This window comes from Bubalus kerabau, chromosome 14 (genome assembly GCF_029407905.1).
Source record: "Bubalus kerabau isolate K-KA32 ecotype Philippines breed swamp buffalo chromosome 14, PCC_UOA_SB_1v2, whole genome shotgun sequence".
NCBI classification, from domain to species: Eukaryota; Metazoa; Chordata; class Mammalia; order Artiodactyla; family Bovidae; genus Bubalus; species Bubalus kerabau.
Genome location: NC_073637.1, coordinates 2,683,698 through 2,707,064, shown reverse-complemented (window position 1 = coordinate 2,707,064; position 23,367 = coordinate 2,683,698). Strand labels below are relative to the sequence as shown.

Sequence of the window (23,367 nt, the reverse complement as noted above, 5' to 3'; positions counted from 1 at the left end):
TGCGGCAGACGCGCTACCCCTGTGACTGCGAAAACGGTCAAGCGTAGGGTCCCCGAGAGTTACTTACCCAGGTGCTTCCGCCCAGGTCTACCCAGTGTTAGCATCTGGCTCCAGCTGATCTGTGTCCATTTGAAACCATACGTATTTTGAAAGTAAGTCACAGACTTCTTGACGCATAATCTCGACACTTCATCGTGCACCCTAAAGGGGGGGTATCCTCTGATGTGACCATCAGAACCGTCTCACCTCAAAATCCTGACTGTGGCTCTCTGCTGACTGTGGTCCCACAAGTGTTTCATAGGTGTTTTCTTTCAGAGGTTCAGTCAGGGTTCATGCTTTGCATTTGGTGCAAGTCCTCCCAGGTTTTTTCTTGTGACTCTTTTTTAAACTTCGAATGAAAACTAGGCAATATGTACAAGAAGGAGAGAGAATTGATAAGTGCTTGTACCGGGTACCAGTAGTTGTCAATGCGTGGATCTGAACAGGTTTCAGAGAGGCCAGACTGCTGTGTAAAGAGTACCCCACGCTCAAGAATCCTTTGGGTCACAGATAATGAACCAGAAGCCCCAGGGCTGCCGGCTGCCGTCATTTCTTTTTCCATGGGTTTGTGGTCTCTCTGAGAAGACCGAGCCGCATCAGACTGCTCCCTGGCCAGAGGTACAGGCGGCTGGTATGAGGGGAATGGCCGCCTCTTGACTCAAGCACTGGCCTCGGCCCTCGTGCTGGCTCCTCATGCCGTCTCCCTGATCGCCCCAGAGGCCCAGCTCTGCCTCGGGCTGCAGCCGGTCTTGCTGGGCATCTGGCCCTGCCTGCTCCTGCGGCCTCCCTGCATGAATCCCCTGGAGTCCCTTGGGACACCCCACCTGGCTGAGGCTCCAGTGTCCTAGGACCAGGCCTCGCGGCTGGGCCAGCGCAGCACACGGGGGCACGCGCCTCCTGCTGCAGGATGGTGGTGGTGAGAGGGCCTGGGGGGGCCTGCAGCCAGCGTGTCTCCACCTGACACGCGCAGAGGGCTCTGCTGGGGAGGAGACGGGCTCATGTTGTCAGTGGGCTGGGGGTGGGGGATAGGAAAGGGTGGGCATCGTCTGTGGCGGCTGGCCCTCGCTGCCTGTCTGCCCGAGGCTGCCTCTGTGGCCCCTGCGGGGTTTTCCTCGAGGATCTGCACTCACTGCGGGGGCCTTGGGGAGCAGCGCTCTCTGTCAGCCCTGGTCTCCTCTGAGGACAGTGGGTCATGGCCTTTTCCTTTGACTTCTGTGTTGTTTTGTATCCTTGAAATCGTCTCCAGGGCTGTGTGCTTCGGCCAGAAAGTGATTGGAAAGTCAGTTCCTTCTTTGGCTCAGATTTCATAATAATAACGTTAACATCTGTGCTGTGGGCTATGATTTAGTTTGCGAAATCTTTTTTCGTCCCCAAAACTGAGACTGTTTACAGTTGGGGAACCTGAGGCTGAGAGCCCTTCGGGTCTTACTCCAGTAAGATCGGGAGACTAAGGCTGACCGTGGCATGCCGTGGTTTCTTCCGTGCCCCTCAGCCAGGGCAGCTCGTGGGGCCTTAACTTCTCTGCCTGCCCCTGGCTGTGCCCCCCAGCCCCCCACCCCAGGTCTCACCAGGGGGCTCAGAGACACAAGTTCTTGTGTCTGTCTACTTGCCCAGCGCCAGTCCCCAAGGCCCTGCCTCCTTTCTGAACTTGACCCTTCCCTGGGAAGCTGCTGGTCTCAGGGGGGAAACAGGCGGTGAGGGCGCCAGGACTCTGCCGGGAGCTGGGGGCAGGGCCTGTGGGGGGCGTCCTCCTGGTGCAGACACGGCCTTGCGTCCCTCGTGTGACGCTGCCCTTGCCCGCGCTCTGAACCTGGAGCTGTTGCTGCTCCCGAGTCAGACGCGGGCCCAGGAAGCACTGACGCTCCGCAGTGATGGGTCGTGGGGGACGGGGGATTCCTGCCGCTAGCCCTGTGCCCTCTGCTCTTTGCAGGCACAGCTCTGCCACTTCCACTCAGCCCTGCTGCAGGGCAGGCCCAAGCCCTGGCCGTCCCCTGCCACCTTCTTCAGGAGGAACCTCGCAGCCTCGCCGGCAAGGTGGGGAGCTCGCCACAGGCACCCTCTGGCACATGCCCCTCACCATACAGGGTGCCCTCTGTTGGGGGGCGTAAGGCTGGACCTTCTCTGCGCACCCTTCCCACGACGGGCTGTGCCGGGCCCCCACCGCTAGGGCCCTGGTCTGGGACCTGGTGGAGGCTGTGGGCTGAGAGTGGTTGGGGGGGCACGCCTGTTGGAGACCAGGGGGCAGCGAGGGTGGGGGCGGGAGGGTCCAAGGCCTGGTGGACAGTGGGCAGGATGGAGCCCACGTGGGGTCCGGGCGTCTGGGGGGCTCAGTGGGGTGACCTGGACCCGCAGGTCAAGCGCCCGAAGTCAGTGCCGCCTGCCGAGGTCCTAGTGCCGCTGCCGCGCCTGTGGCCTTAGCCAGGGCGGAGCCGCCCAGGTGACTGCCATGCGCCCATGTCTGTGCAGGCCCCTGAGGCCCCAGCCCCTGTGGAGGAAGGCGCTGTCGGCCGCGGCCCTGGGGGCGCCCCTGCTGCTTGGGGTGCGATACCTGACGGCGGGAGCCCAGGAGAGGAGGCGGATGCGGCTGGTGGTGGACGGCATTGGGCGCTTCAGCAGGTAGGGTGGGCGCGGCCGCGTCGGGGGCTGGGGCTGCAGGTTTCTGCTGGGCGCTCTGATGCTGCCTCCCCGGGGCTCTGTTCTGCCCGGGGGCAACTGAGCACCACAGGACCGAGCTGTCTGCACAGGGTGTGGCCCCCACAGACCCACCTCTGGCCGCTGCCTTGTCTCCCTTCTGGCCACCCCTGCTCTCCCAGGGAGAGCTCGGGGTCGCAGGGGCTTCCTCCTTGCCTCCACTAGCAGGCGCCTGGACCAGCACCACTCCCTGCTGGTCACTGGAGCCTGGGGCTCCTTAAGCTGAAGGCTGCCTCACGCTCCTGCATCTCCCAGGCAGGATTCTGGGGGCGGTGTGGGCGGTCTTCCTTCTGAGAAGCCTGGGCAGTCGTCCTGCTCCAGCCAGGTCCGAGCCTGCAGCCCACAGAGGCCTGAGAGCCACCTCCCGTAGTGGGAGACCTCAGCCCACCCCGCCCTGCCGAGGGGCCAGGAGGCGATGGCCCGAGGTGGCTCCTGCGCGGCCTTGCGTGCGGAGGCCACGGTGGCTGTCCTGCTCCGCCAGCTCTGAGCCCCCAGCCCTTGGGCGGCCTGGGTCCAGGCCTGGTGGAGGATCAGGATGCCTAGGACAGGGCCGTTTGGCTGCCGCTTCGTTGAGATTTACCCCAGCGGCAGCTGCGGGTGGGCGGACAGACAAGCGCCTCACCTCCTCCCTCCTGTGGGTCTGCCTGAACTCCTGGCTGCCCTCCTGGGCAGGTTCCAGGCAGCGGCCTCTGTGTCCTGCAGGGTTTCCCAGGCTCCACAGCCCGCGGCCTCAGCAGGTCCGGGCCGTTTCCGCTTCCAGCTCGCATGTGCTGCTGTCCCCCGTGTTAGCTGCAGGCTCGGCGCGCCCACCTGCTCCTCTTCCCTCCTTCAGGGGGCTTTCACAGCCAGTTTTCAGAAGCCGAGCTGGGACTGAGTGAAGGAGCGCTAGAGAGGTTACCTTCCCCACCAGCTGCACGGCCTCCTCAGCTCTCAGCCCTGACAGTTGCCAGAACGGGTGGGCCTGGCCGAGCCCTGGTGGGTGTAGGGCAGCCACGGGGCCCCTGGAGACCCGGGAGCCTGCAGTGTGCTGGCAGGAGCCCAGGAAGTCGGGCCTGGCTCGCCCGAGGGTGGCGGGCTCGTCCTGCTGTGGCGGGGGGCTGGGACGCAGTGCACGCGCCAGGCCCGCTCACGGGGCCGGGGTGCTTAAGGGTGGTTTCTGACCCCACCTCTTACTTAATTTTAACTTTACAAACCCTGTGGGGTTTTGTTTTTGTTTTTTTTTGGACACAATTTTAAATGTCCAAAGAAGTTGGACTAATAATACAACTTTTTTCTTTTTGAAACATTGACAAGTATGTTGTCAACATGCTCCATTATTCCTGAAACCTTGAGAATTTCCTAAACAAGGACGTTCTCCTCCACAGCCACGATCAGGGAGCTGACAGACACATTGTGACCCTCTAACCCTCAGACCCCGTCCTGTGTCACCAGGCCCTCCAGTAACAGCCATTTCCACATGAGGATCCGTCTGGGCCCGTGTCTAGCCTCCTTCAGCCTGGAACAGCTCTCAGAGTCTCCTCAGCTCTCATGGCTAAACTCAGGCTCAGGGCACGGTCCCCAGACCCCCCTTGCCCCGGGCGTCTGACAGCAGCTGAGAGTGCCAGCGTCCCCAAGGTTCCCTCCCCTCAGACCACGGGCTACACATGGGGCGGTCCCCACCCTCCCTCAGTTTTGATAGTTTCCTAGGATGGCTCAGAAAATACCATGTTGATTTTGGTGTTTTTACTACAAGAAGGTGAAGTTAGACTCAGCACGAGAACGGGGTGCCCGGGAGGGGTCTGGGCGGCCCTGCCTCAGAGCTCCCACACCCCTGCCTCTGGCCTCTGACTGTGGTGTCCAGAATCTCTGCTGGGGCTGCGCTCCGTAGGCCTGACTGAGCGAAGACCCCCAACTCTAATGCCGCGGTTGTCCTTTCTGGCCGCCATCAGCTGCCTCGCTCAGGAAACCTCTAGGTTTACAGGAGCAGGCTTACATTAATTCTGCATCGTATGATGACTTTGACATGTCTGCGGGCCGATAGGCCTTATGACACCATCAGGTCAGCACCCTGGCCCTGCGCCATATACAAGGGCTGAGGTGCCGCCTGCTCCGTAGTGCGAGCTCCGTGGAGGACATCCCCGCCCCTTCTGAGGCTGCCCCTGTGGCCCAGTGTTCACTGTCTAACCTTTCCAAGAAAAGCTTTGCCGAGCCCCGACATGTGTACTTCTGATGTGTGCTCGTGGTTTGTCCCACGTTTGGCCTTCGGCTTCCCTCGTACTTTGACGCCGGTGCCCTGCCCTGTCCCGTTGCTGCTGGTTTAGCGCCTTCCCTTCCGGTGCTTGTCCGATGAGCTCGTCCTCCTGGCTCAGCCGTCCCATCCACCCCCAAGGGCTGTTCTGCCATCAGGGAACCCTGTCCTCCCCTGTGTTTCCCCCAACCCCTGGTCGCATCAGCCTCTACCGGACACGTGGCGTCACTGCCGGCTTGTTGCTGCAACTCTTCAGGCTTGGTTTGTAGGAGCTTCTGCACCTGACTTGTGACCCTCTATTTTAATCTCTACAATTTTATTGTAAATCATTTCAAACATACAACATTTTATTTCTGACATTTCTGAATCCTTCTAACGTGATCCATCCTCGAGCATTTTACTCCCGCGGCACCACAGTCACTCCAGGCTCCGCCTTGCGGCCATCCACCCTCAGGGTGGGCAGGGACCCTGGCGCGGCGCCAGTGTGTGTGCCGCTCCAGGCTGCGTGTGCAGTCAGCTGTTTGCCGTTGTCAGTGGTAAACGTGCCGTCCTCCAGGTTTCCGCTCTTTCTGTGTCTGTAACCTTTTCTCTACCTGGGAGACACCCGGCTGCCCTTATCCCTAAATTAGTGACTTATTAGGTCACCCCCATGAGTGTAGACCTCACCCCACTGGCCGCACCTCACCATCAGCTCCTGTGCAGACCTTGCGTTGGCTTTTGGACAGAGTACTCAGGAAGGAGGGCAGATCCCTCGGGTCCCGGGAGCTCAGAGAAACCTGTGTCCTTGCTCACCCTGCCGTGCTCAGACAGCCCTTCTTGCTGGAGTGGCTGGGTGGACCTGGTTTGTGGTGCTCAGTGAGGGTCTGGAGCCTGGTTTTGGATCCTCCCCTTTCCAGATCTGGGGCTTCCATGTCCACAGTCTGGGTTGCAGAAGGGAGCGATGACCCCAGCCTGCACCAGAAGGCCGGGGCCTGTGGGACTGCTCGGGGTGCGCCCGCAGCTCCGGGGTTCGACCCAGGGCTCCAGTCCACAGAGCACAGCCGAGTGCAGAGGAGGCTGGGCCGCTGTGCACGGTCCGCTGTGCATGGACACGACGGTGTCTACAGACGGAGCGGCTTTGCTCAAGGGTGGGCTTTCCCATTAACAAGTGCTATCAAAGAATGAAGGAACACGTCTGCTCGTTAGGGACCGCGCCCCCTGCTGTCCTGGGCACCCCTCACCTGCATGCAGGGATGGTGGGGTGCGTGCGTGCTGCCCAGTGTCCAGCCCAGGAGCTGAGACGGACCTGCTGGCCGCGCAGTCCCGAGAGCCCCGTGGCGTCCCCTAGGTGCTCACAGCTGTCCAAGGCCCTGGTGGGGTGCCTGCTGCACGGGCCAGCTGGGGCTGAGGGCGTCCTCTGCCCGCAGGTCTCTGCGGGTCGGCCTGCAGATCTCACTGGACTACTGGTGGTGCACGAATGTCATCCTGCGTGGGGTGGAGGAGGTTTGTACCTGCGTCCTGGCCGGCCCGTCCTGTGCCTGTGGGGTGGGCATGCCTGGGGGGCGTAGGGTCCTGCCTGCCCCCATCCCTGTGCTCTCTGCCTGTGGTCAGAACAGCCCGAGGTACTTGGAAGTGATGTCTGCGTGTCATCAGCGGGCGGCTGACGCCCTGGTGGCGGGGGCCATCAGCAACGGGGGTCTGTACGTGAAGCTGGGCCAGGGGCTCTGCTCCTTCAACCACCTGCTGCCCCCCGAGTACATCAGGACACTGCGGGTGCTGGAGGACAGGGCCCTCACGCGGGGCTTCCGGGAGGTGAGCCCACCCCCCGGGGCGCGAGGCGGGGAGTGTGGCCCCACGGCGTCCCCCATGCTGCTCAAGGGCTGTTCTTCCAGGTGGACGAGCTGTTCCTCGAAGACTTCCAGGCCCCGCCCCATGAGCTCTTCCAGGAGTTTGACTACGAGCCCATTGCTGCAGCAAGCCTGGCCCAGGTGCACCGTGCCAGGCTGCACGATGGCACCGTGGTGGCCGTGAAGGTACGAGGGGTCCCCAGGGCATGTGGGGGGTGCAGTGCCGGCCGCCGGCCCTCCCTGAAGCCTCCTGTGCAGGTGCAGTACATCGATCTGCGGGACCGCTTTGACGGCGACATCCACACCCTGGAGCTCCTGCTGCACCTTGTGGAGCTCATGCACCCCAGCTTCGGCTTCAGCTGGGTCCTCCAGGTACCGCGGGGCAGGGGTCTGGGGTGGACCGGCTCCCAGGCTGGATCCCCAACTGCCCGTATGGTCCCCAGGACCTCAAGGGGACCCTGGCCCAGGAGCTGGACTTTGAGAACGAGGGCCGCAACGCTGAGCGCTGTGCACGGGAGCTGCAACACTTCCGCCACGTTGTGGTGCCCCGCGTGCACTGGGGCACATCCAGTAAGGTGGGCTGGGCCCCCCCGGGTGGTGCCCACGTGCACTGGGGCATGTCCAGTAAGGTGGGCTGGGCCCCCCCGGGTGGTGCCCACGTGCACTGGGGCACGTCCAGTAAGGTGGGCTGGGCCCCCCTGGGTAGGGGAGCTCTGACGCCTGCTCTCTCCCAGCGCGTGCTGACGGCGGAGTTCTATGAGGGCTGCAAGGTCAATGACGTGGAGGCCATCCAGAGCATGGGGCTGGCGGTGCAGGACGTGAGTGCTGTGTCTTGGGCTGTGGGGCTGGACTGGAGGGTGTGACCTGCGTCTGGCGTGATGGCGTGTGGTCTGACCCCATCCCCACCCCTGCCTGTCCTCGGCCCAGATTGCAGAGAAGCTGATCAAGGCTTTTGCTGAACAGATCTTTTACACGGGTTTCATCCACTCTGACCCCCACCCCGGCAATGGTAAGGAGAGCCCCAGGGCTGGGGGCGGGGTGCTGGGGGCTGCACCCCAGAACCAGGGAACTAGAGCCCGCCCCTCCCCAGTTCTGGTGCGGAAAGGCCCAGACGGGAAGGCTCAGCTGGTGCTGCTGGACCATGGGCTCTACCAGTTCCTGGACGAGAAGTAAGCTGGGTCTGTGGGCTGGGTGGGCACGCCCCCCGACTGGCCACCACCCCCTCCCCTGCTCATTGCTGGGCCTGCAGGGACAGGCTCGCCCTGTGCCAGTTGTGGCGGGCCATCATCCTGAGGGACGAGGCGGCCATGAAGGCGCACGCAGCCGAGCTGGGAGTGCAAGGTGAGGCCGGGGGGTGGGTGTGCGGACCAGAGTGGGCACAGCCTGGCTCAGGCCCCCCCAGACTACCTCCTGTTCTCCGAGGTGCTCATGCAGCGGCCCGTGCGCCTGGGGCAGCTGTGGCGCTCGCGCCTGCTGAGCCGTGAGGAGGCGGCCTACATGCAGGACATGGCCCGCGAGCACTTCGAGGAGGTCATGGCCGTGCTCAAGGCCCTGCCACGCTCCATGCTGCTCGTGCTGCGCAACGTCAACACGGTGCGCTCCATCAACAACGCCCTGGGCGCCCCGGTGGACCGCTACTTCCTCATGGCCAAGAGGTGGGGCCGCGTAGCCTGGGGCGGTGGGGGCCGGAGGCCGCGCTGACCTCACGTGCGGTCTCTGTGCAGCGCAGTCCGGGGCTGGAGCCGCCTGGCAGGTGCCATGTACCAGAGCATCTACGGTGCCAGCATCCTGCGCCACATCAGGGTCATCTGGGAGACGTTCAAGTTTGAAGTGGCCCTGAGGTGAGCTGGCGTGTGGGGGTCGGAGGATGGGAAGCCAAGGCCCACTCCCCACCTACCTGCCCCCCGACCCCCCCACAGGCTGGAGACCCTGTCGATGCGGCTCACTGCCCTCCTGGTTCGAGTTCTGGTCTACCTGGGCATCGTGCCTGACACCAAGGGGCTGTCCAAGTACCTGGAGACCTAGGCATCCTGGACAGGAGGACCATAGAGCTCATCCCACCGCGCACCCAGCCAGGGCCAAGTGACTGTGATTTGTTGGAGTAGGGGATGCCCTGGGGCCCCGAAATAATCACAACACTCTTCTGAAAACAAGTGTTTTTTATTTTGTACAAAAACGGGGTGGGGTGAGTGGCAGTATCCAGGGATCTAGAAGTGGGCAGTGACTCGGTCCGTCTCCAACAGGTCATCCAGGATCTGCAGAGAGAGGGCTGGGTGAGGCTGGGGGGCCGGCGGGGGGCGGGTGGGCAGGGGCAGGCGGGGGTGGCTCACGATATCGGGTGTGGTGCCGATCTTCTTGGCCAGCTCCCCACGCTCCATGGTGCTCAGGTACAGGTAGCGGTTGAGCAGCTCCCCATCCAGCACATTGCGCACAGCGTTCTGTAGGACACGCCTGTCCACATGCAGCATCCTGGGGGGTGCGGAGGGCACAGGCCATGAAGGGGTCTGGGCTGACCCAGGGGGTCTGGTCGGGCTGAGGGGTGGGCTCACCGGAAGGCACGGGGGTTGAGGCCAGCGTGGTGGGGCAGCATGGTGGTCAGGGCGTTCTGCAGCATCAGCAGCCGCCGGTAGGTCTTCTCTTGCATGGGCAGCAGCAGCCCGATGCCACCGTCCAGCGTGGCTGAGGGGACAGGGAATGAGCCCAGTGCACCCGCCACGGCCCGCTGCCCCTACCCCGGCCCCATGCTCACCGAACCACGTGATGTGCTTGTTCTCCCACACAACGGACTTCTTGCTGGGCCCCTCAGCGGCCCCCCGGCACGGGGTCCTCCAGAACGTGTTCACATGGGCACCCACGTGGAAGTCCGCCCGTCGCAGCAGCCTCATACCCCCAAAGCTCTCCTTGGCTGGGCCACAGGGGACCTCAGGTCACTGCCCGCCTGGCCCCCGCCTGACCCCACCCGGCAGAGGAGGGAGGGAGCACTCACCTTCTGGCAGGTACATGTAGACCATGAGGTTGCGGTCACGGTCGGACACTGGGGATCAGAGCCGAGTCAGCCCCTGTGCACACCCAGGGGTCTCAGGGACCCCAGCCCCCAAACTCACCCAGGAAGCCCAGCTGTGCGTTGTCCACCATGAAGTCCACGCTGTACACCTCCAGGGGCTTGGCATCCTGAGGACAGGAGGGCCGGGGAAGGCAGCCATCAGGATGGCCTGGGCCAGCTGCCAGCCCCCAGCCCCCACGGCACGGCACAGCCCCCTCCGCACCCGGGACACGAGGCTCAGCGTCTTGCTCTCCTCCTGGTAGCGCAGCAGCGAGATGCTCTTCATGACGTCCGCGGCCAGGATGAAGTTCTTGACGCTGATCATCTGGTGGATGTAGAGCTGCGTGTCGATGAAGGCCATGCCCGTCAGCTCGCTGGCCCGCAGGCTCCACAGGAAGATCTGGGGGTGGGCGGGGGAGTGAATAACTGGGGGGTGCCCGGGGGGTGGCGATGGGGGCCGCGGGGATGGTGCACACCTTCTGACCGATGGCCGACACCAGGTGGCCATTGCAGTGGCACAGGGCGGTCACAGGGCCCTTCTGCTCCTTCTCATACAGGACCTTAAACTTGTTCTTGGTCAGGGGCTGGCCAGGCTCAGGCACCACCTCGATCACATCCATGATCAGGATCTGCCGACGAGATGGGTGGCTGAGTCAGGGTGCTGGGCACTGCCTGCTGCGAAAGCCCTGCTGGCCACTTACCCGCCCTCGGCACGTGACCTCCTCCCCTTGCATGAGGCAGGTCCCAGCGGCCACGTAGCCCTTGAGGCCTGACACGGTCTCCTCACTGCGCAGCGACACGGTCTTCATGCAGGTCACGTGCTCCCACTCCTCCAGCTCGATCCTGCGGGCGGAGCCCCGGTCAGAGCCAGCCCCGGCCCACCCCACCACGCCCCACTCAGCACAGCCTCACCTGGCGTTGGGGATGGCCTCCCAGCTGACTGGGGAGATGAGCTGGATGCAGAAGGCCTCCTGCTGAGGGTGGACGTACCGCTCGTCTGTAAGGACAGAGGGGGACCATCAGGGAGGAGTGGCCCCCAGGACAGGCCCAGCCTGGGCCCCCGCGCACCTCTCTCGATGGTCTCAAACTCCTTCTCCTCGCCCGTCATGCGTGGAACGCGCGTGCAAGGTGTGCTGGTGCTGGTGGCGACGGCGTACACCTTGGGGAGAGCAGGATGTCAGGAGCCAGAGCCCACCCCAGCCCCAAGAGTTCCTGGCCGAGTGGGGGCAGACCCTGGACTCCACGTGGTCCAGTCCCAAGGGTCCCGGCCAAGTGGGGGCAGACCTTGGACTCCACGTGGTAAGCCACGTAGTGGGCGGTGCAGCGCAGCGGGATCTTCCGAACAGGCCATGGGGCGTCGTAGGATAAGTAGGCGGGCAGAACGCTGATCCTCAGCTCGCCCTGGGTGGGCACAGGGGTGAGGGAGGCCTGGTGCCCACTGAAGGCCGAGCTGGTGAACCCAGGCCTCGAGGGCTCCCTCAGGTCAGCCCTCGGGTCCACTGGAACGGGCAGCGACAGAGGCTGTGGCCCACTGTCCTGCTCTTTGCGGGCTTCCTGTCCCTTCACCCAGGTTTGCCCAGGGCTGGCATGGGTGTGGCCTGAGGCTGGGCTCAGGGGGGCGCTGGAGGCTGCAGGCACAGGGTGGGACGCAGGCGCGCACGCCACGCCAGCGCCTGCACACGGGCCAGCGCTCCCCTCCGCGGCCCGTGGCCTCGTGCGCCGGCGCTGCCGCGTCCTCCGCGGCCCGTGGGCCACTGCTGTCATCGCTGTGACACGAGCAAGCTCAGGGAACGTGAGCATCCCAGCCGGTCACCTGGCGCCTTGAGCACAGCTGGGCGCCCAGTGGGCAGACCAGTGACTGAATCCGGCTGGTGCCCTTGTGGGCCACACCCTCCATTGCCAATCTCCTCGTCCTCCAAGCCTCTCCAGCGTTCAGCCCCACATCACCTCCTTGACCTTGGTTCCCACCACCCACCGGACAGCCCGACTCTCCACGCCATAGTGCCCCCATTCCCAGCCATGGGTTGAGGGCCTCCTTCTTGGGCCCCAGCACCTGGTCCTGCCTAGTTGTCCTCGGAGGGGGTTGGCACGCCTGGCCGGGCCTCGTGGGGCCTCCCTACCTGTCTGTTGAAGTACAGGAACCCTCGGGGGCAGTTGATGTTGTGGAACGGGGCAAAAGAGTCGATGGGGCCGTCGATGCCCATGGGGTGCAGCCGCAGGGCCCCCCGGCCAGTCACCAGGAGCCAGTGGGGCGAGGGACCGCAGATGAACACCTGGGGGCAGACAGTGTGAGGAAGCCCCTCACACTGTGGGGAGGCCCTGTGCTCGCCAACCCTGCTCCACAAAGCAGCTGTCCTACCCCGGAGTAGCCATAAATGTCCTCGAAGTAGCGGAACCGCGCCACGCGGCCTCGGGGCCCTGTCCCCTCCTCCGTGCTACCCCCTTCCGCCTTCTTCTTGGACGGCTTTGGCTTCTTCTCCCGGAAGTTGATGTTGTGGGGGACCTGGGGGGTGCTGCAGTTAAGGGCCGGGGCCCCCAGCCCTGCCTCACCGCCCCCACACCCAGCCCTGCCGGTCACTGCACCTTCTTGAAGCGAACTTTGAGGTTCCCCTGGCCGAGCTGTGAGTCGTGGGGGAAGGCCTCATAAATGAGGAGCTCCTGGTCCACATGCACCTGGGGAAAGGGGACGTCAGGGGGCAGGACCCGCAGGCAGGCCGGGTCAGGGCGGGCAGGTGGGTGCACTCACCAGCAAGTAGGGCCTGCGCTGGCGACTCCCCAACGCCACCAGCAGCACCTCCTTGACCAGGGGCAGCTCGCCCTGGCGCGTGGCCTCCTCCTTCCGAGCCTCGCCCTGGGTGGTGGGCTGGCCAAAGGAGCTGTCCACCAGGACGCGCTGGCCCACAGGGAAGTTCTTCACCAGGAACACGAGGCGCCAGTCGGGGAGCTGGTAGATCTGTGGGGTGGCGCGGTCAGCGGCGGGGTGGGCACTGGGCAGGCCTGGGGGGCGCGGGCACAGGGTGCCACCCACCTCCATGGCTCCGTTCTCCCGCACCAGCAGGCACCAGTGGGTGGGCTCAGCCCGGAAGGGCGCAGGGTCCCGGTCGGCGGGCGGCTGGCTGCTCCTGCGCGCCTCCTCCTTGCTGGGGCTGAAGAGGGAGCCTGAGTCCCCGTAGAGCATCTCCTCCTCGTCGTCCACCGTGGGGCTGCGGCGGGCGGGTGTCACAGGTCACAGGCACAGGCGCGGCCTGCCCTCCCTGCCCTGCTGCCCTTGCACACCTGGTCTCTGCACCTGCCCCACCCCACTGCCCTCACACACTTGGTCTTTGCACCCACCCCGCCCTGCCGCCCTCACACACCTGGTCTCTGCGCCCTGGCCCTCAGCCTCAGGGCCGCCGCGTCCCCCCAGCTCGTCGCGGACTCCTCCCAGGCGGCTCTCAGTGGTAAACATGCCGCTGACGTCCCGGTATACACACAGTGTGATCACCTTGGACTGCTGCGGGGGGAGAGAGTGCTCAGCTGGGGAGGGGGCACGCGGGCAGGGGTCAGCAGGCCCTGGGACAGAGCAGGGCGCCTACATGGTGCAGGGGTGGCTTATGCAGTGCCAGGCGGTGATGGCGGCCCCCGTACGAGTCATTCTTGAGCAGGAACATGGTGACGTGGCCCTCAGCGCTCATGATGACCACGTAGGGGTCAGCCACGGCACACTGCACGATGGGGGAGCCCAGGTCCACGGGGATGAAGTGCAGCTGGTTCACTGTGGACACAGGCCAGTCAGCCCCGGGCAGGGGGCATGCGCCAGCCCCGGGCCCGCGCCCACCCGCCCGAGGCCTGGCCCACCTCCTTCCAACAGGCGGATGCCGAGCGGCGACACCTGCACGATGTAGCGATTGTCCCCGATGTTGCCAGCAAAGACCGTGGGGCCCTGCGTGGCAAAGCCGCTGGCGTCCAGCTCCATGATCTCCTGCCCCGTCTGCAGGATCTGTGGGCAGCGGTGGGTGAGGGGCATTGCTCACAGCAGGGCCCCAACCCGGGCTCCGGGCGCCTCACCATGGTAGAGTCTTCCCGGCTAAGAATGAGGAACCCGTGTCTCCGCCCGTCATCCTCGGCCTCAGGAGCACCAGGCTCTGGCTCCGTGCCCTCCCCTTTGAGGGTCTCCTCCTATGAAGGCAGAAGAGGGCAGGGATTCCCAGCCCAGGCCACGCCACCTGAGCAGCAAGCCTGAGCGGCACAGAGCCAGGTCCCGGGCCCCGCGGCCCCTGGGCACCCGCCACAGGCCAGGCGCAGGCCAGCATCGCGGGCTGGGTGTCGCCAACCTGGGCGCGCTCACCTGCTCCTTACGCACGGGGGCGATGACGGTCCACATGTCATAGCAGCCAGGGAGCTCAAAGGTTGTCACCACCTGGGGCCGGATGCTCTTCTGGAAGGACAGGCGGGGGTCAGCAGCCCACCCAGGCCCCAACCAGGAGGCGCCCCCTCGCCGCCCCTCACCTGCAGCACCGACAGGGCCCCGTTCTTGCCATAGCCGGAGCACACCACGATCTCCAGGTCTGGCTCTGGACTGTTCTGAAACTGCGCGGGGCAGGGGCGGGGGTGAGGGCCGGACCTCTGCTGTGCAGCCTGCCCCGCCCTGCCCTGTGCCCCCCTGCCCCGGTGGGCACCTCTTCAGAGAGGAAGGCAGGCTCGCCCATGGCGGCGTTGGCACAGGGTCCAATGTTGAGGATGCTGTCACACACCTGTGGGCACGGCAGTGGTCAGGAGGCAGGCTGGCCAGGACCAGGCAACCACTCTGAGCCCCACCTCACCTCAAAGGAGTACGTGGCCAGCTGTGTGCCTGACTGCGCCTCGCTGCCGTACACTTCAATCTCGTCCACCTCGTCCTGCGGCACTGACTTGCCCCCTGGAGCATATGAGAGCCCACCTGAGCCCACGTGCTGACCCGCACCTGACCAGCCTGACACTCAGCCCTCCCTCACCCAACCAGCCTCTCACCCGACCAGCCCCACACCCGACCAGCCTGACGCTCAGCCCTCCTGCACCTGACCAGCCCCGCACCCGACCAGCCTGATGCTCAGCCCTCCCGCACCCGACCAGCCCTGCACCCAACCAGCCCGCACCTGACCAGCCTGACGCTCAGCCCTCCCTCACCCGACCAGCCCCTCACCTGATGCTCAGCCCACACCCAACCAGCCCTGCACCCGACCAGCCCCGCACCCAACCAGCCCGCACCTGACCAGCCCGTGGTGGCGTCCACACGCTTCTTCTTGGAGGGCGGCTCTTCCTGTGAGGTGGGAGGAGTAGGGACTGAGTACCTCGGAGGGCGCCTGTAGGGGCTGCATCCCCACGGGCCTGAGCTCACCTTGTCAGCAGCCTCGCGGGCGGTGCTGGCTGGGGGCTCCTGCAGCTTCTCCGTGTACTTGAGGAGCAGCGAGTTTCCGAGACGAGAGCCGAGGAACAGATACCCAGGCTCCATGGTGACCATCTGGGGGCAGGACGGGTGAGGGTGCGGCCTGCCCAGCCTGGGGCCCGGGGCCACCCTCCAAGACCCCACTCACGCTGGTGGTGAGGACGCTGGCAGCAGCCTTGTCGAAGTGGAAGGCCCGGACGCTGCGCATGCCATCCGTGATGAGTGTCAGCACGTAGCTGCCGAGGGCGGGGGTGGGAGGACACTCAGCTGGGGCTGGGGGACCACTCCCCTGCCAAGGAGGACGGGCCCTGGAGCGGGGACTCACATCTCACCGCCCTTGAGGGAGATGACCATCTTGTCATAGGAGATGAAGGCCGCCTGAGCACAGTCCAGGGTGATCCGCACACCTTCCTGGGTGCCTGTGGGCAGGGGTGGTCAGCCAGGCCCAGCAGCAGCCCCCGCCACCCCGGGCCCTGCTCCCCAGCACTCACGCAGGGGGAAGGCAGTGGTGCCGGTGGTGAGGCTGTTGAGAGCCACGCCGTAGGGAGGGACACTCTGGTTCAGGTACAGCAGCGAGTTGACCGCAAAGATCACCACACCACCTGGAACAGACACGCTGGTGGCAGGGCCCAGCACGCTCCACACACCACCCCCCCGCCACCCCAGCCCAGGCCCCTGTCACCTATGGGCTTGGGCACCGCCAGGGCCTGGGTACAGTCGAAGGGCAGGCTGGTGAGGGACCAGATGACGGGGTGCACCTTCTGCGTGATGTTCAGGGAGATGGCCACAATGGAGCATGTGTCCTGCCGCACAGCCACCCGCCTGGGGGCCAACAGAAGTCAGCGTGGGGCCGGCATAGCAGGCCCGCTCCCCCGGAGACCAGCCAGGTTCCTCCCCCTCAGCAAGCCCTGTGCACAACCAGGCCGCAGGCCCTCACCCAGGCCACGTCTGGTTGGGCTCAAACAGGATGAGCAGGGTGGGCTCGTAGTAGCCATGCAGGAACTGCAGGTCGACGATGTTGAGAAGCTTCTCGTCCAGGGCCCGCACGTCGATGATGTAGCTAGGCAGGAAGCTGGACCTCTGCCTAGGGGCAGCAGACATCAGCAGGGGCAGTGTGGTGCAGACCTGGGCTCCGTGGGGCCCCCGCCCCACCCCCACACTCACCCCTCTCCCACGAGCCCCTCGTGCTCCTCGGCCAGGCTCTCCCTTCGGAAGGGCAGGACCACCAGCCGCGTGCCGTAGATGAGCATGGCCGCGCAGCGCCCGTCGGGGTCCACACGCACCCGCGGCGTGTGTACGTTCTGCACGAAGCCATCCTGCAGGAGAGGGGCGTCAGGCAGGAGTCCCCCCCAGAGACATGGGGCTGGGTTGGGGGTGGGTGGGGAGTCAAGCCCTACCCGCAGCTCAGGCTCCTCGAAGTAGTGCAGAGACAGGGTCTTGAGGTCGTGGGTGCCCGGGTCGTACTCCACCACCGACAGCTGGGGGCAGCAGGTCAGAATGGGGCCTGCCCCCCACAGCCCCCAGATCCCACCCCCGCCCACCCCCACCCCCGCCCCACCTTGGCATCCTTGAAGCTCAGAAGCAGGGCATCCCGCTTGGCGCCGGCCAGCTGCACGCTGGCCATGGACATGACGTTGCCAAAGAAGGAGAAGGAAGCCACCAGCTCCAGCTTTTCCCGGTGCTCCCGGTGGGCCTTCCCATCTGCGGAGAGAAAGTGAACAGGGCCTGGGGCCCACGTCCAGCCCCCGCCCCCGGGTTCACGGCTGGGCAGCCACCCTGAGCTCACTCACCTGTGCTCCTGTCATTTTTGGTCGGCGCCTGAAGGAGGGAGGAAGAAGGAAAAAACTGTGAGGGGCCCTTACCCACAACCGGCCCTGTGGCCAAGAGCCCTCAATGGGGAGCGGGCGACCAGCCCGCAGGAAGCACCCCCAGCTCTCCCAACGCTGGGGCTCTCAGGGTCGAAGGCTGCACAGCACTGTATGTGCCCCCCAAAACCACTCAGACTCACCCTGGGCCAGCCAGCGATGACACGTGCTTGCTGGAAGAAGGAACCCCAGCTCTGCTGAGCCCAGCTGGTTGTGACAGTGACCCTACTGGGGCCGTGGCCTCACCCCATCTGCGTCCTCCAGGTGGGCCCAGGGCCCAGGACCCTGGTGAGGGGAGGCGGCCACACCAACCCTGAGCTGCATCCCGGGAGCGCCCCTCACTACAGCCCACCGCTCTCAAGCAGGGAGAAAAACCATCTACTGTTTTCAGTGACTATGTCAAGCCCTGGATAACAGACGAGACCCATTCATGACGGAAACCCCTTGCTGACCCAGAACACAACTTCCTTAATCCAGGAAAAGTCATCCCCGGCGGGTCTCTAGCAGGGACACACTTGCACTGAACGTGACAGTCGCCCTCAGTGACGGGTCCAGCCCAGGACACCGTCTCCCTTGGCCAGACACAGGGTCAAGATGCAGACTGACTGCCACTCTGGGCAGTAACAAGACACAGAGGGAAAATATAACAAATTTTAAGACACATGTGGACGTAATTAAATAGTCTAACACACCACTGGCAATTTAGAAGGCAGAGGCAGGAAAAGGACAAAACCTCTAACTGAAGACATACCCGAAATATCCTGATGAGAAGCATCAGCCTACAGACTCAAGGTCAGCAAGTCCCAAAGCAGGACAAACACAAACAAACTACAGCCAAGCACACCGCAGTTGAAAGACAGAAAATCAAAGACAAAGACAAGTATCATAAAAGCAGTCAGAGGAGAACAGAAATGCCACCTTCATTAAAACTGACTATAGGAGCCAAAGATGGTATTTAAAGTGATGAAAGAAGAAAACAGTCAACTTAGAATTGTAAACCCAATGAAAATATCCCTCAAAAAGGAAGTTGAAATAAAAACGTTTTCAGACAAACAAAAGTGTACCAAGATCATCAACATCAGAAACACTCTTCAACAATTACCAAAGGAAGGTCTTCAGGCTGAAGACCCAGATGACAAAAAAAGACTACAGCCTCCTGCACAGAGTGTGAACTGCTGAACGTGTGATAATAAATGAAGGAAGGACTCAGGGGAGGGAGGCAGGTGCACCTGGAGGTGGGAAGAGGGTGAGCGAGGTGCGCCCCAGCTGCCCCACAGATGCCAAGTGCAGAGGAAGGTCTGAGCACAAGACGGCACCTTCCACCTCAAGTCCGTGTCACAGTGGGGAGGCTGCCACCCACCTCTCCAAGCCACCGACACCAGCGCCCAGGACCACACCAAGGATCTGACCAGGCCTGGACTCTCACAGGCCTGTGGTCCCAGCAGGGACTGTGGTGTTGCCTGGATGCACAGGTGTGCTGACCTCTGGGAAAAGCCAAGGTGATCCTCCAGGCCCAGGGAGAAAGCCAGAGATACAGCAACACGTTCAGGACTGTAGATGAGGGTATGCAGGAAATTCTGGTGCTTATGCAGCTTTTCTGAGAGTCTGAATTTATGTAAAATCAAAATGCTAACAACAGTATAATGTTCTGCAGGAGCAAGCCTGTGACAACAGAACGCAGTGAGCAGGGAAAGAGGGTGAAGGGTTTCAAGGATTCTAGGCTGTCTGGGGAGGCTCCCTCGAGCCAGAGACTGCTGTGACCTCAAATGTAAGACAAAATGCACAACCAGAAGTCAACAGAAAAGATGAAATGAGGGACTCCCCTGGTGGCCCAGTAAGTAGCTAAGACCCCATGCTTCCAATGCCAGAGGGCCAGATTTGATCCTGGTCCCACATGCCACAACTAAGACCCAGCATAGCCAAATAAATAAAACTAAAAATAAGTGAACAAATAAAATATTTCTTGAAGAGATAAAATGAAATAAAATAGCCAATCAATCCAAAATAACAAATAAAAGAATAGTAAGATGCAAGATGGTGATTCGAACCCAACTACACAAGAAATTACCTCAAATAACTAGACCAGATCACACCCATTCATGACAGAATAAATAAATAAACCAAACATTCAGGCCAGAAGACAACAAAAACCGTCAGAATAATAAACAACATCCAACTATTTGCTATTGGTTCATTTTAAACATAACAACACAGATTTTAAAAAGATACTCTATGCAAGGACTTAAGAAAACAAACAAAAAACAGGTAGCCAAGTTACTACGAGACAAAGTAGATCTTAAGGCAAAAAGTATTAAAGGGGGACGTTTCCCAACAAAAACGTCAGTTCAAAAGTAACTCTTTTTCGGCCACACAGCATGTGGAGATGGTTCCCAACCAGGGGTGGAACCTGCACTCCCTGCAGTGGAACCGCCATGGAAGTCCCCCAAAGTGACTTGTAATTTGTCTTTCTGTACCTAATAATTCAGCTTACACACACACACAATTCCTGACAACCCTATAGGGCAAGGGCTCCAACTTGTTCATCTCTAAAATTATACATTCTTGATTTTTGGCTCCTCCATGTAAATCTGAGAATCACGATAAATAAAACTGTTGAGAAACTTTACTGCAACTTTGAGAAAAAGGACACAATTTTGGATTAATTTGTGCAGGGCGGTGGTGGGGGGAGGTGTGACATCTCTACAATGTTGAGAATTCCCGTCCATGATGCCTTTTCTGCTTACTTGGGACTGTCATTAATTTTAGGAAGTGTCCTACATTTCCTACATTTCTTTTCCTCTCAAAGGTCACAGCTGCCCCAGGCCAGCACTCACCCGCTTCCCACACACAGCTACCCTGCCCTGGGCCGCTGCCCGGGGTCTGCCAGCCCAGGACCCGAGCCAGGCGCACGCCCAGCGCCAGGCCCACCACCTGCTCGGGACCCTCTCCCTTCCCTGCCGCCACCCTGCAGACCTTGCCCATGAACCTGGCTCCCTGGCGGAGACTGCACATGGCCCCGTGGGGCTCACCATCCTCTCTTCATCCCAGCTGGGGGCTGCTCTGAAGGACAGGAGCCTCCAAAGGGAGGCAGTGCCCCGCGAGTGGTCTTGCCCTGGCCTCGTCTCACCGCCCAGGAAGCTCAGCCACCGCGAGGCCGCCGGTCAGACACCAGGCTAGCCCCGTGGAGAGAGAGGAGACAGGCCCTTCCCGTCACACAGACTGGGCCCAGGCCGGGCGTCCGTCCGCATGGTCCCTGTGGTGCTGTCCTGGCTCCCGGCTGCCCTCAGGACTGTGCCACCCTGGTGACAGTGTGTCTGGGGCTCCAGGCAGGCTGTCCTGCAGCAGTGACTAGGCTGGTCCCCGCCGGGCTCAGCCACTGAGGGCTCTGCCCAGGCGCCACACTCCCTCCTGCCACTACACTCTGCGCTCTGTCCAGGAGCTGGAGGCTGCCCTACGCTGAAAGGCTGTGGAGCAAACACCTGACTCAGGCCTGGCAGCCACATCCGGTCTGCCAAGGGCCTTCTGTGGGATTCTTCACAGCTCTTGAAAGGTGTGCAGAGCCTCTGAGGGTCTTGGTGGGCTCCACGCGAGGGCTGCCCAGTGCTCCTTCCCTTCAGGGCACTAATGCGCCCTCACTCACCTCACAAAACCCTGCTTTTCCTACCAGTTCCTGTTCCATTCCTTCCCTTCGCTTTGCACAGATCTCCCCCATGGAGTTGTCTCTGTCCACTGGTGCTAACTCTCCTGCTCTGGGCTCCTGGCCTCACCAGCCCACATCCTGCCTGACGCCAGGCTTCCTCGTCGGGGTCGCCAAGCGTGTCCAGGTCTCAGGACCCATCTGAGGCTCAGAAACACAGGGCCCAGCATCAAGATTAGGTCACGAAAGACTCCACGGCGTCCAGTTTGGCAGGTCTCTCAGCCCTTGTCCTGGGGGAGGCCGTAATGCAAGAACAGACGCTTTCTGCAGTAGCTGCATGCATGCATCGAGAGATGGCAGAAACCATACCCCAGTGGGGCCTGCTGACGGCAGAGCTCCCGGCTTCCTGACCACAGACACTGAGGCGCCGGCGGCTGCTTCAAGCTGCTAACAGCAACACGTACTCCAACAATGTCCAAACTGCACTCTTGCCCCTACGCCCCCCACCCCGCAATCATCTCCCCTGCAGGTGCCAGCAACTTCACTTGCAGGGTTAGTCTGGCCCCAAACCCAACTCTGGCAAAGCCTCTGCACGGCCCACAGCTCCGCTCCCTTGCGTGCCCCACATCCTGTCTATCCTGCCTGCTTGCCCCACCGACCACCCAGGCCAGTCGCCTTCTACTTGTCGCAGCCACAGTGACCCCAGGACACAAGGGTCAGATCAGCTCACTCCTCTGCCCAAACCTGAACTCACCATTGGCCTCAGGTCAACACTCAGCTCCCAAGACTGCCCTGCTGATGCCCCGATCCAGCCTTGCAAGCCCCCTGACCAGCCACTCTTCCCTCCCTACTGCCCTGACACCTTCACTCCGCCTCAAAGCTCTTCTCCCCACACCTACAAGGCTCTCCCCATCAGCTCCTCCTCACCCACTCAAATCTCACCTTCCCAAGGAGGTGAGTTTTAGACCTCGCCTGGCTCCCCACTCCCCATCCCGTCCTGGTGGTATGCATGGGCACTCTGGCCTCCAGCAAGTGCTGCACTGGCAGCATGTGGCCCCCTACCCCCAGAACCACAGCCATGAGGGCAGCTCACCAACCCCTCTCAAGATGCCCACACAAAACAGGCTCTTAACAGATGACCCCTAGAAAGAGAAGTGAGTGATCGCTAAGGGGCTGTGAACCCATGTGTAAAACATATACAGATGTAAAAACATTCAATTTGTCCCTCAAAATTGACTGAAAGCCAGTGTCAGATATAGTATATACAGCAAAGATGCTCTCATTCAGTGTAGAGCCATATGTATTTATTTGCAAAAATTCATTTTCAGTTTTGACTGAAATGTCGACAAAAGCCAAATACTGATCTCAAAACTGCTGTATCACAAAAGCTTAAACTAATATTATTTACTGACACAGTCACTAACCTCTCACACATTCTTCTGTATTTTGTTTGCTTCATCATGTGTGGATTGGTACAGCCGTACACACATTTAACACAAAACAAACACTAGTGTCCTGAAGTAAGTGCCCGGGGAAGGCGGCCTCCTCCCTGCTGCCCCAGCCCTTACTCAGAACCCTGCCCTGTGGAGGACAACCCTTCCTGCCCCACTTCCACTCTGCACCCCAGTCCAACCCTGCCTGCCCTCAGATGCTTCTGGCCGGCACGCTGGCCTTGCGTCCACCTGGAACCCACCCCTCCCCATCCTTGCATCTGGCTCTTACTCCCCTTCCAAGAACAGATGCGAAGATGCCTCTTGAAGAAGCCACCCCTCACCACCAAAACCCTCACACCTCTGGCAATCAGAGCACCCCCGGTGTTTCCCCCACCGAGAGATTCATCACACCTTACTGACCTCCAATCCACAACCTGCCCCCACCCTACACCCAGCCTTGTTCCCTTTGCCAGGAATGTTCTTCCCCCAACGAATTCCTACTCTGTCTAAAGGAGGTTCCTCTGATCCCTCAGCCCTTATCTATCTCCTTTGCTGTTCCTGCAGGGTGTCCACAGGTGTGTGTTCTCACGCGTGTATTTAGTCAGTAGGTGTCCTCCTGCTCCAAGTGTGTGCAGGTTTTGTTCTCTACCGTATCGCTAAAACCGAGCACACAGTATATATCCATGCGATTTGTTGAGAAATAGAGCAAATGAGACGCCCAGGGTAGGCCGAGCCCAACAGAGCTTGAGGAGGTCGAGGAACGTGGTTCCTGGACACGACCAAGCGCGGCGCTGTCGGCCTGATCGGCCTCGGGCCCAGGCACCCCTCGCCGCGGGGCGCAGCGGCCCCAGCGGGCCTGCCTACCTCGGAGTCCCGGTTGAGGCGGTACACGTAGAGCTGCGAGGTCCCGGCTACCACGAGGTTGCGCTCGCTGTTGTTAAAGAAATTGCAGTACATGGAGAACTCGAGGCCGGTGGGCGGATGCGCCTGCTTGTACACAGCGTACATGGCGCCGCGTTCGGGCTGCACAGGAAAGGGACAGGGTAAGCAGGAACGCCCGCGCGTGACCCCAGACCCACCCGCGCCCACCCGCCGCCCACCTTGCAGTTGGAGCCAGCTGATGGGGGACCTGTACGGCGCCGAACACGGCCCGCCCGGACGCGGAAGCCGCGCGCCACGGTTCCGGGTCCTGCGCCTGCGCA

At 62.1% G+C, this 23,367-nt stretch overlaps 2 protein-coding genes across 12 annotated transcripts in view; one reads left to right on the top strand and one right to left on the bottom strand.

The window, feature by feature from the left end:
- The window catches only part of ADCK5 (aarF domain containing kinase 5), a 13,602-nt gene extending 4,663 nt beyond the window's left edge, over nucleotides 1-8,939 (top strand). The window contains exons 2-15 of one of the 10 annotated variants that reach the window (XM_055545505.1): nucleotides 1,970-2,073; nucleotides 2,506-2,655; nucleotides 6,364-6,439; nucleotides 6,548-6,748; nucleotides 6,829-6,969; nucleotides 7,042-7,155; nucleotides 7,227-7,358; nucleotides 7,518-7,601; nucleotides 7,711-7,792; nucleotides 7,874-7,952; nucleotides 8,033-8,124; nucleotides 8,186-8,438; nucleotides 8,508-8,624; nucleotides 8,703-8,939. In XM_055545505.1, coding sequence (XP_055401480.1) covers nucleotides 1,970-2,073; nucleotides 2,506-2,655; nucleotides 6,364-6,439; nucleotides 6,548-6,748; nucleotides 6,829-6,969; nucleotides 7,042-7,155; nucleotides 7,227-7,358; nucleotides 7,518-7,601; nucleotides 7,711-7,792; nucleotides 7,874-7,952; nucleotides 8,033-8,124; nucleotides 8,186-8,438; nucleotides 8,508-8,624; nucleotides 8,703-8,808 — 1,731 coding nt within the window. In that variant the 3' untranslated portion in view covers nucleotides 8,809-8,939. Of the gene's footprint in view, nucleotides 1-1,081; nucleotides 2,074-2,505; nucleotides 2,656-6,363; nucleotides 6,440-6,547; nucleotides 6,749-6,828; nucleotides 6,970-7,041; nucleotides 7,156-7,226; nucleotides 7,359-7,517; nucleotides 7,602-7,710; nucleotides 7,793-7,873; nucleotides 7,953-8,032; nucleotides 8,439-8,507; nucleotides 8,625-8,702 lie in introns of those variants that run through there. The other 9 variants (XM_055545510.1, XM_055545509.1, XM_055545507.1 and 6 more) reach the window with 9 other exon arrangements.
- Nucleotides 8,925-23,367, bottom strand: CPSF1 (cleavage and polyadenylation specific factor 1). 2 transcript variants are annotated; one of them, XM_055545503.1, is made up of 38 exons: nucleotides 23,266-23,367; nucleotides 23,030-23,188; nucleotides 17,021-17,048; nucleotides 16,789-16,931; nucleotides 16,628-16,708; nucleotides 16,395-16,546; nucleotides 16,168-16,314; nucleotides 15,913-16,052; nucleotides 15,722-15,832; nucleotides 15,556-15,649; nucleotides 15,379-15,466; nucleotides 15,183-15,305; nucleotides 15,053-15,104; nucleotides 14,629-14,723; nucleotides 14,485-14,559; nucleotides 14,315-14,395; nucleotides 14,154-14,243; nucleotides 13,874-13,984; nucleotides 13,664-13,805; nucleotides 13,402-13,580; nucleotides 13,183-13,319; nucleotides 12,855-13,029; nucleotides 12,573-12,779; nucleotides 12,410-12,499; nucleotides 12,186-12,329; nucleotides 11,947-12,099; nucleotides 11,111-11,227; nucleotides 10,895-10,985; nucleotides 10,739-10,823; nucleotides 10,528-10,669; nucleotides 10,303-10,455; nucleotides 10,050-10,226; nucleotides 9,888-9,954; nucleotides 9,770-9,817; nucleotides 9,533-9,688; nucleotides 9,333-9,462; nucleotides 9,114-9,252; nucleotides 8,925-9,038 (listed from the first exon to the last, which is right to left on the bottom strand). In XM_055545503.1, the coding sequence occupies exons 2-38, from the start codon at nucleotides 23,171-23,173 to the stop codon at nucleotides 8,991-8,993; spliced, it is 4,335 nt and encodes a 1,444-aa protein (XP_055401478.1). In that variant the 5' UTR covers nucleotides 23,174-23,188; nucleotides 23,266-23,367; the 3' UTR covers nucleotides 8,925-8,990. The 2 variants fall into 2 exon arrangements, with proteins under 2 accessions (XP_055401478.1, XP_055401479.1); XM_055545504.1 differs by having other exon boundaries at nucleotides 13,183-13,316.

Coding starts and splice junctions, on each gene's coding strand:
- CPSF1 (XM_055545503.1), bottom strand. CDS start 23,173: ATGTACGCTGTGTACAAGCAGGCGCATCCGCCCACCGGCCTCGAGTTC. Junction 14,244..14,314: donor GGGCCCTGTCGGTGCTGCAG/GTGAGGGGCGGC, acceptor CTGTCCTTCCAG/AAGAGCATCCGGCCCCAGGT. Junction 9,253..9,332: donor CTCAACCCCCGTGCCTTCCG/GTGAGCCCACCC, acceptor CGCACCCCCCAG/GATGCTGCATGTGGACAGGC.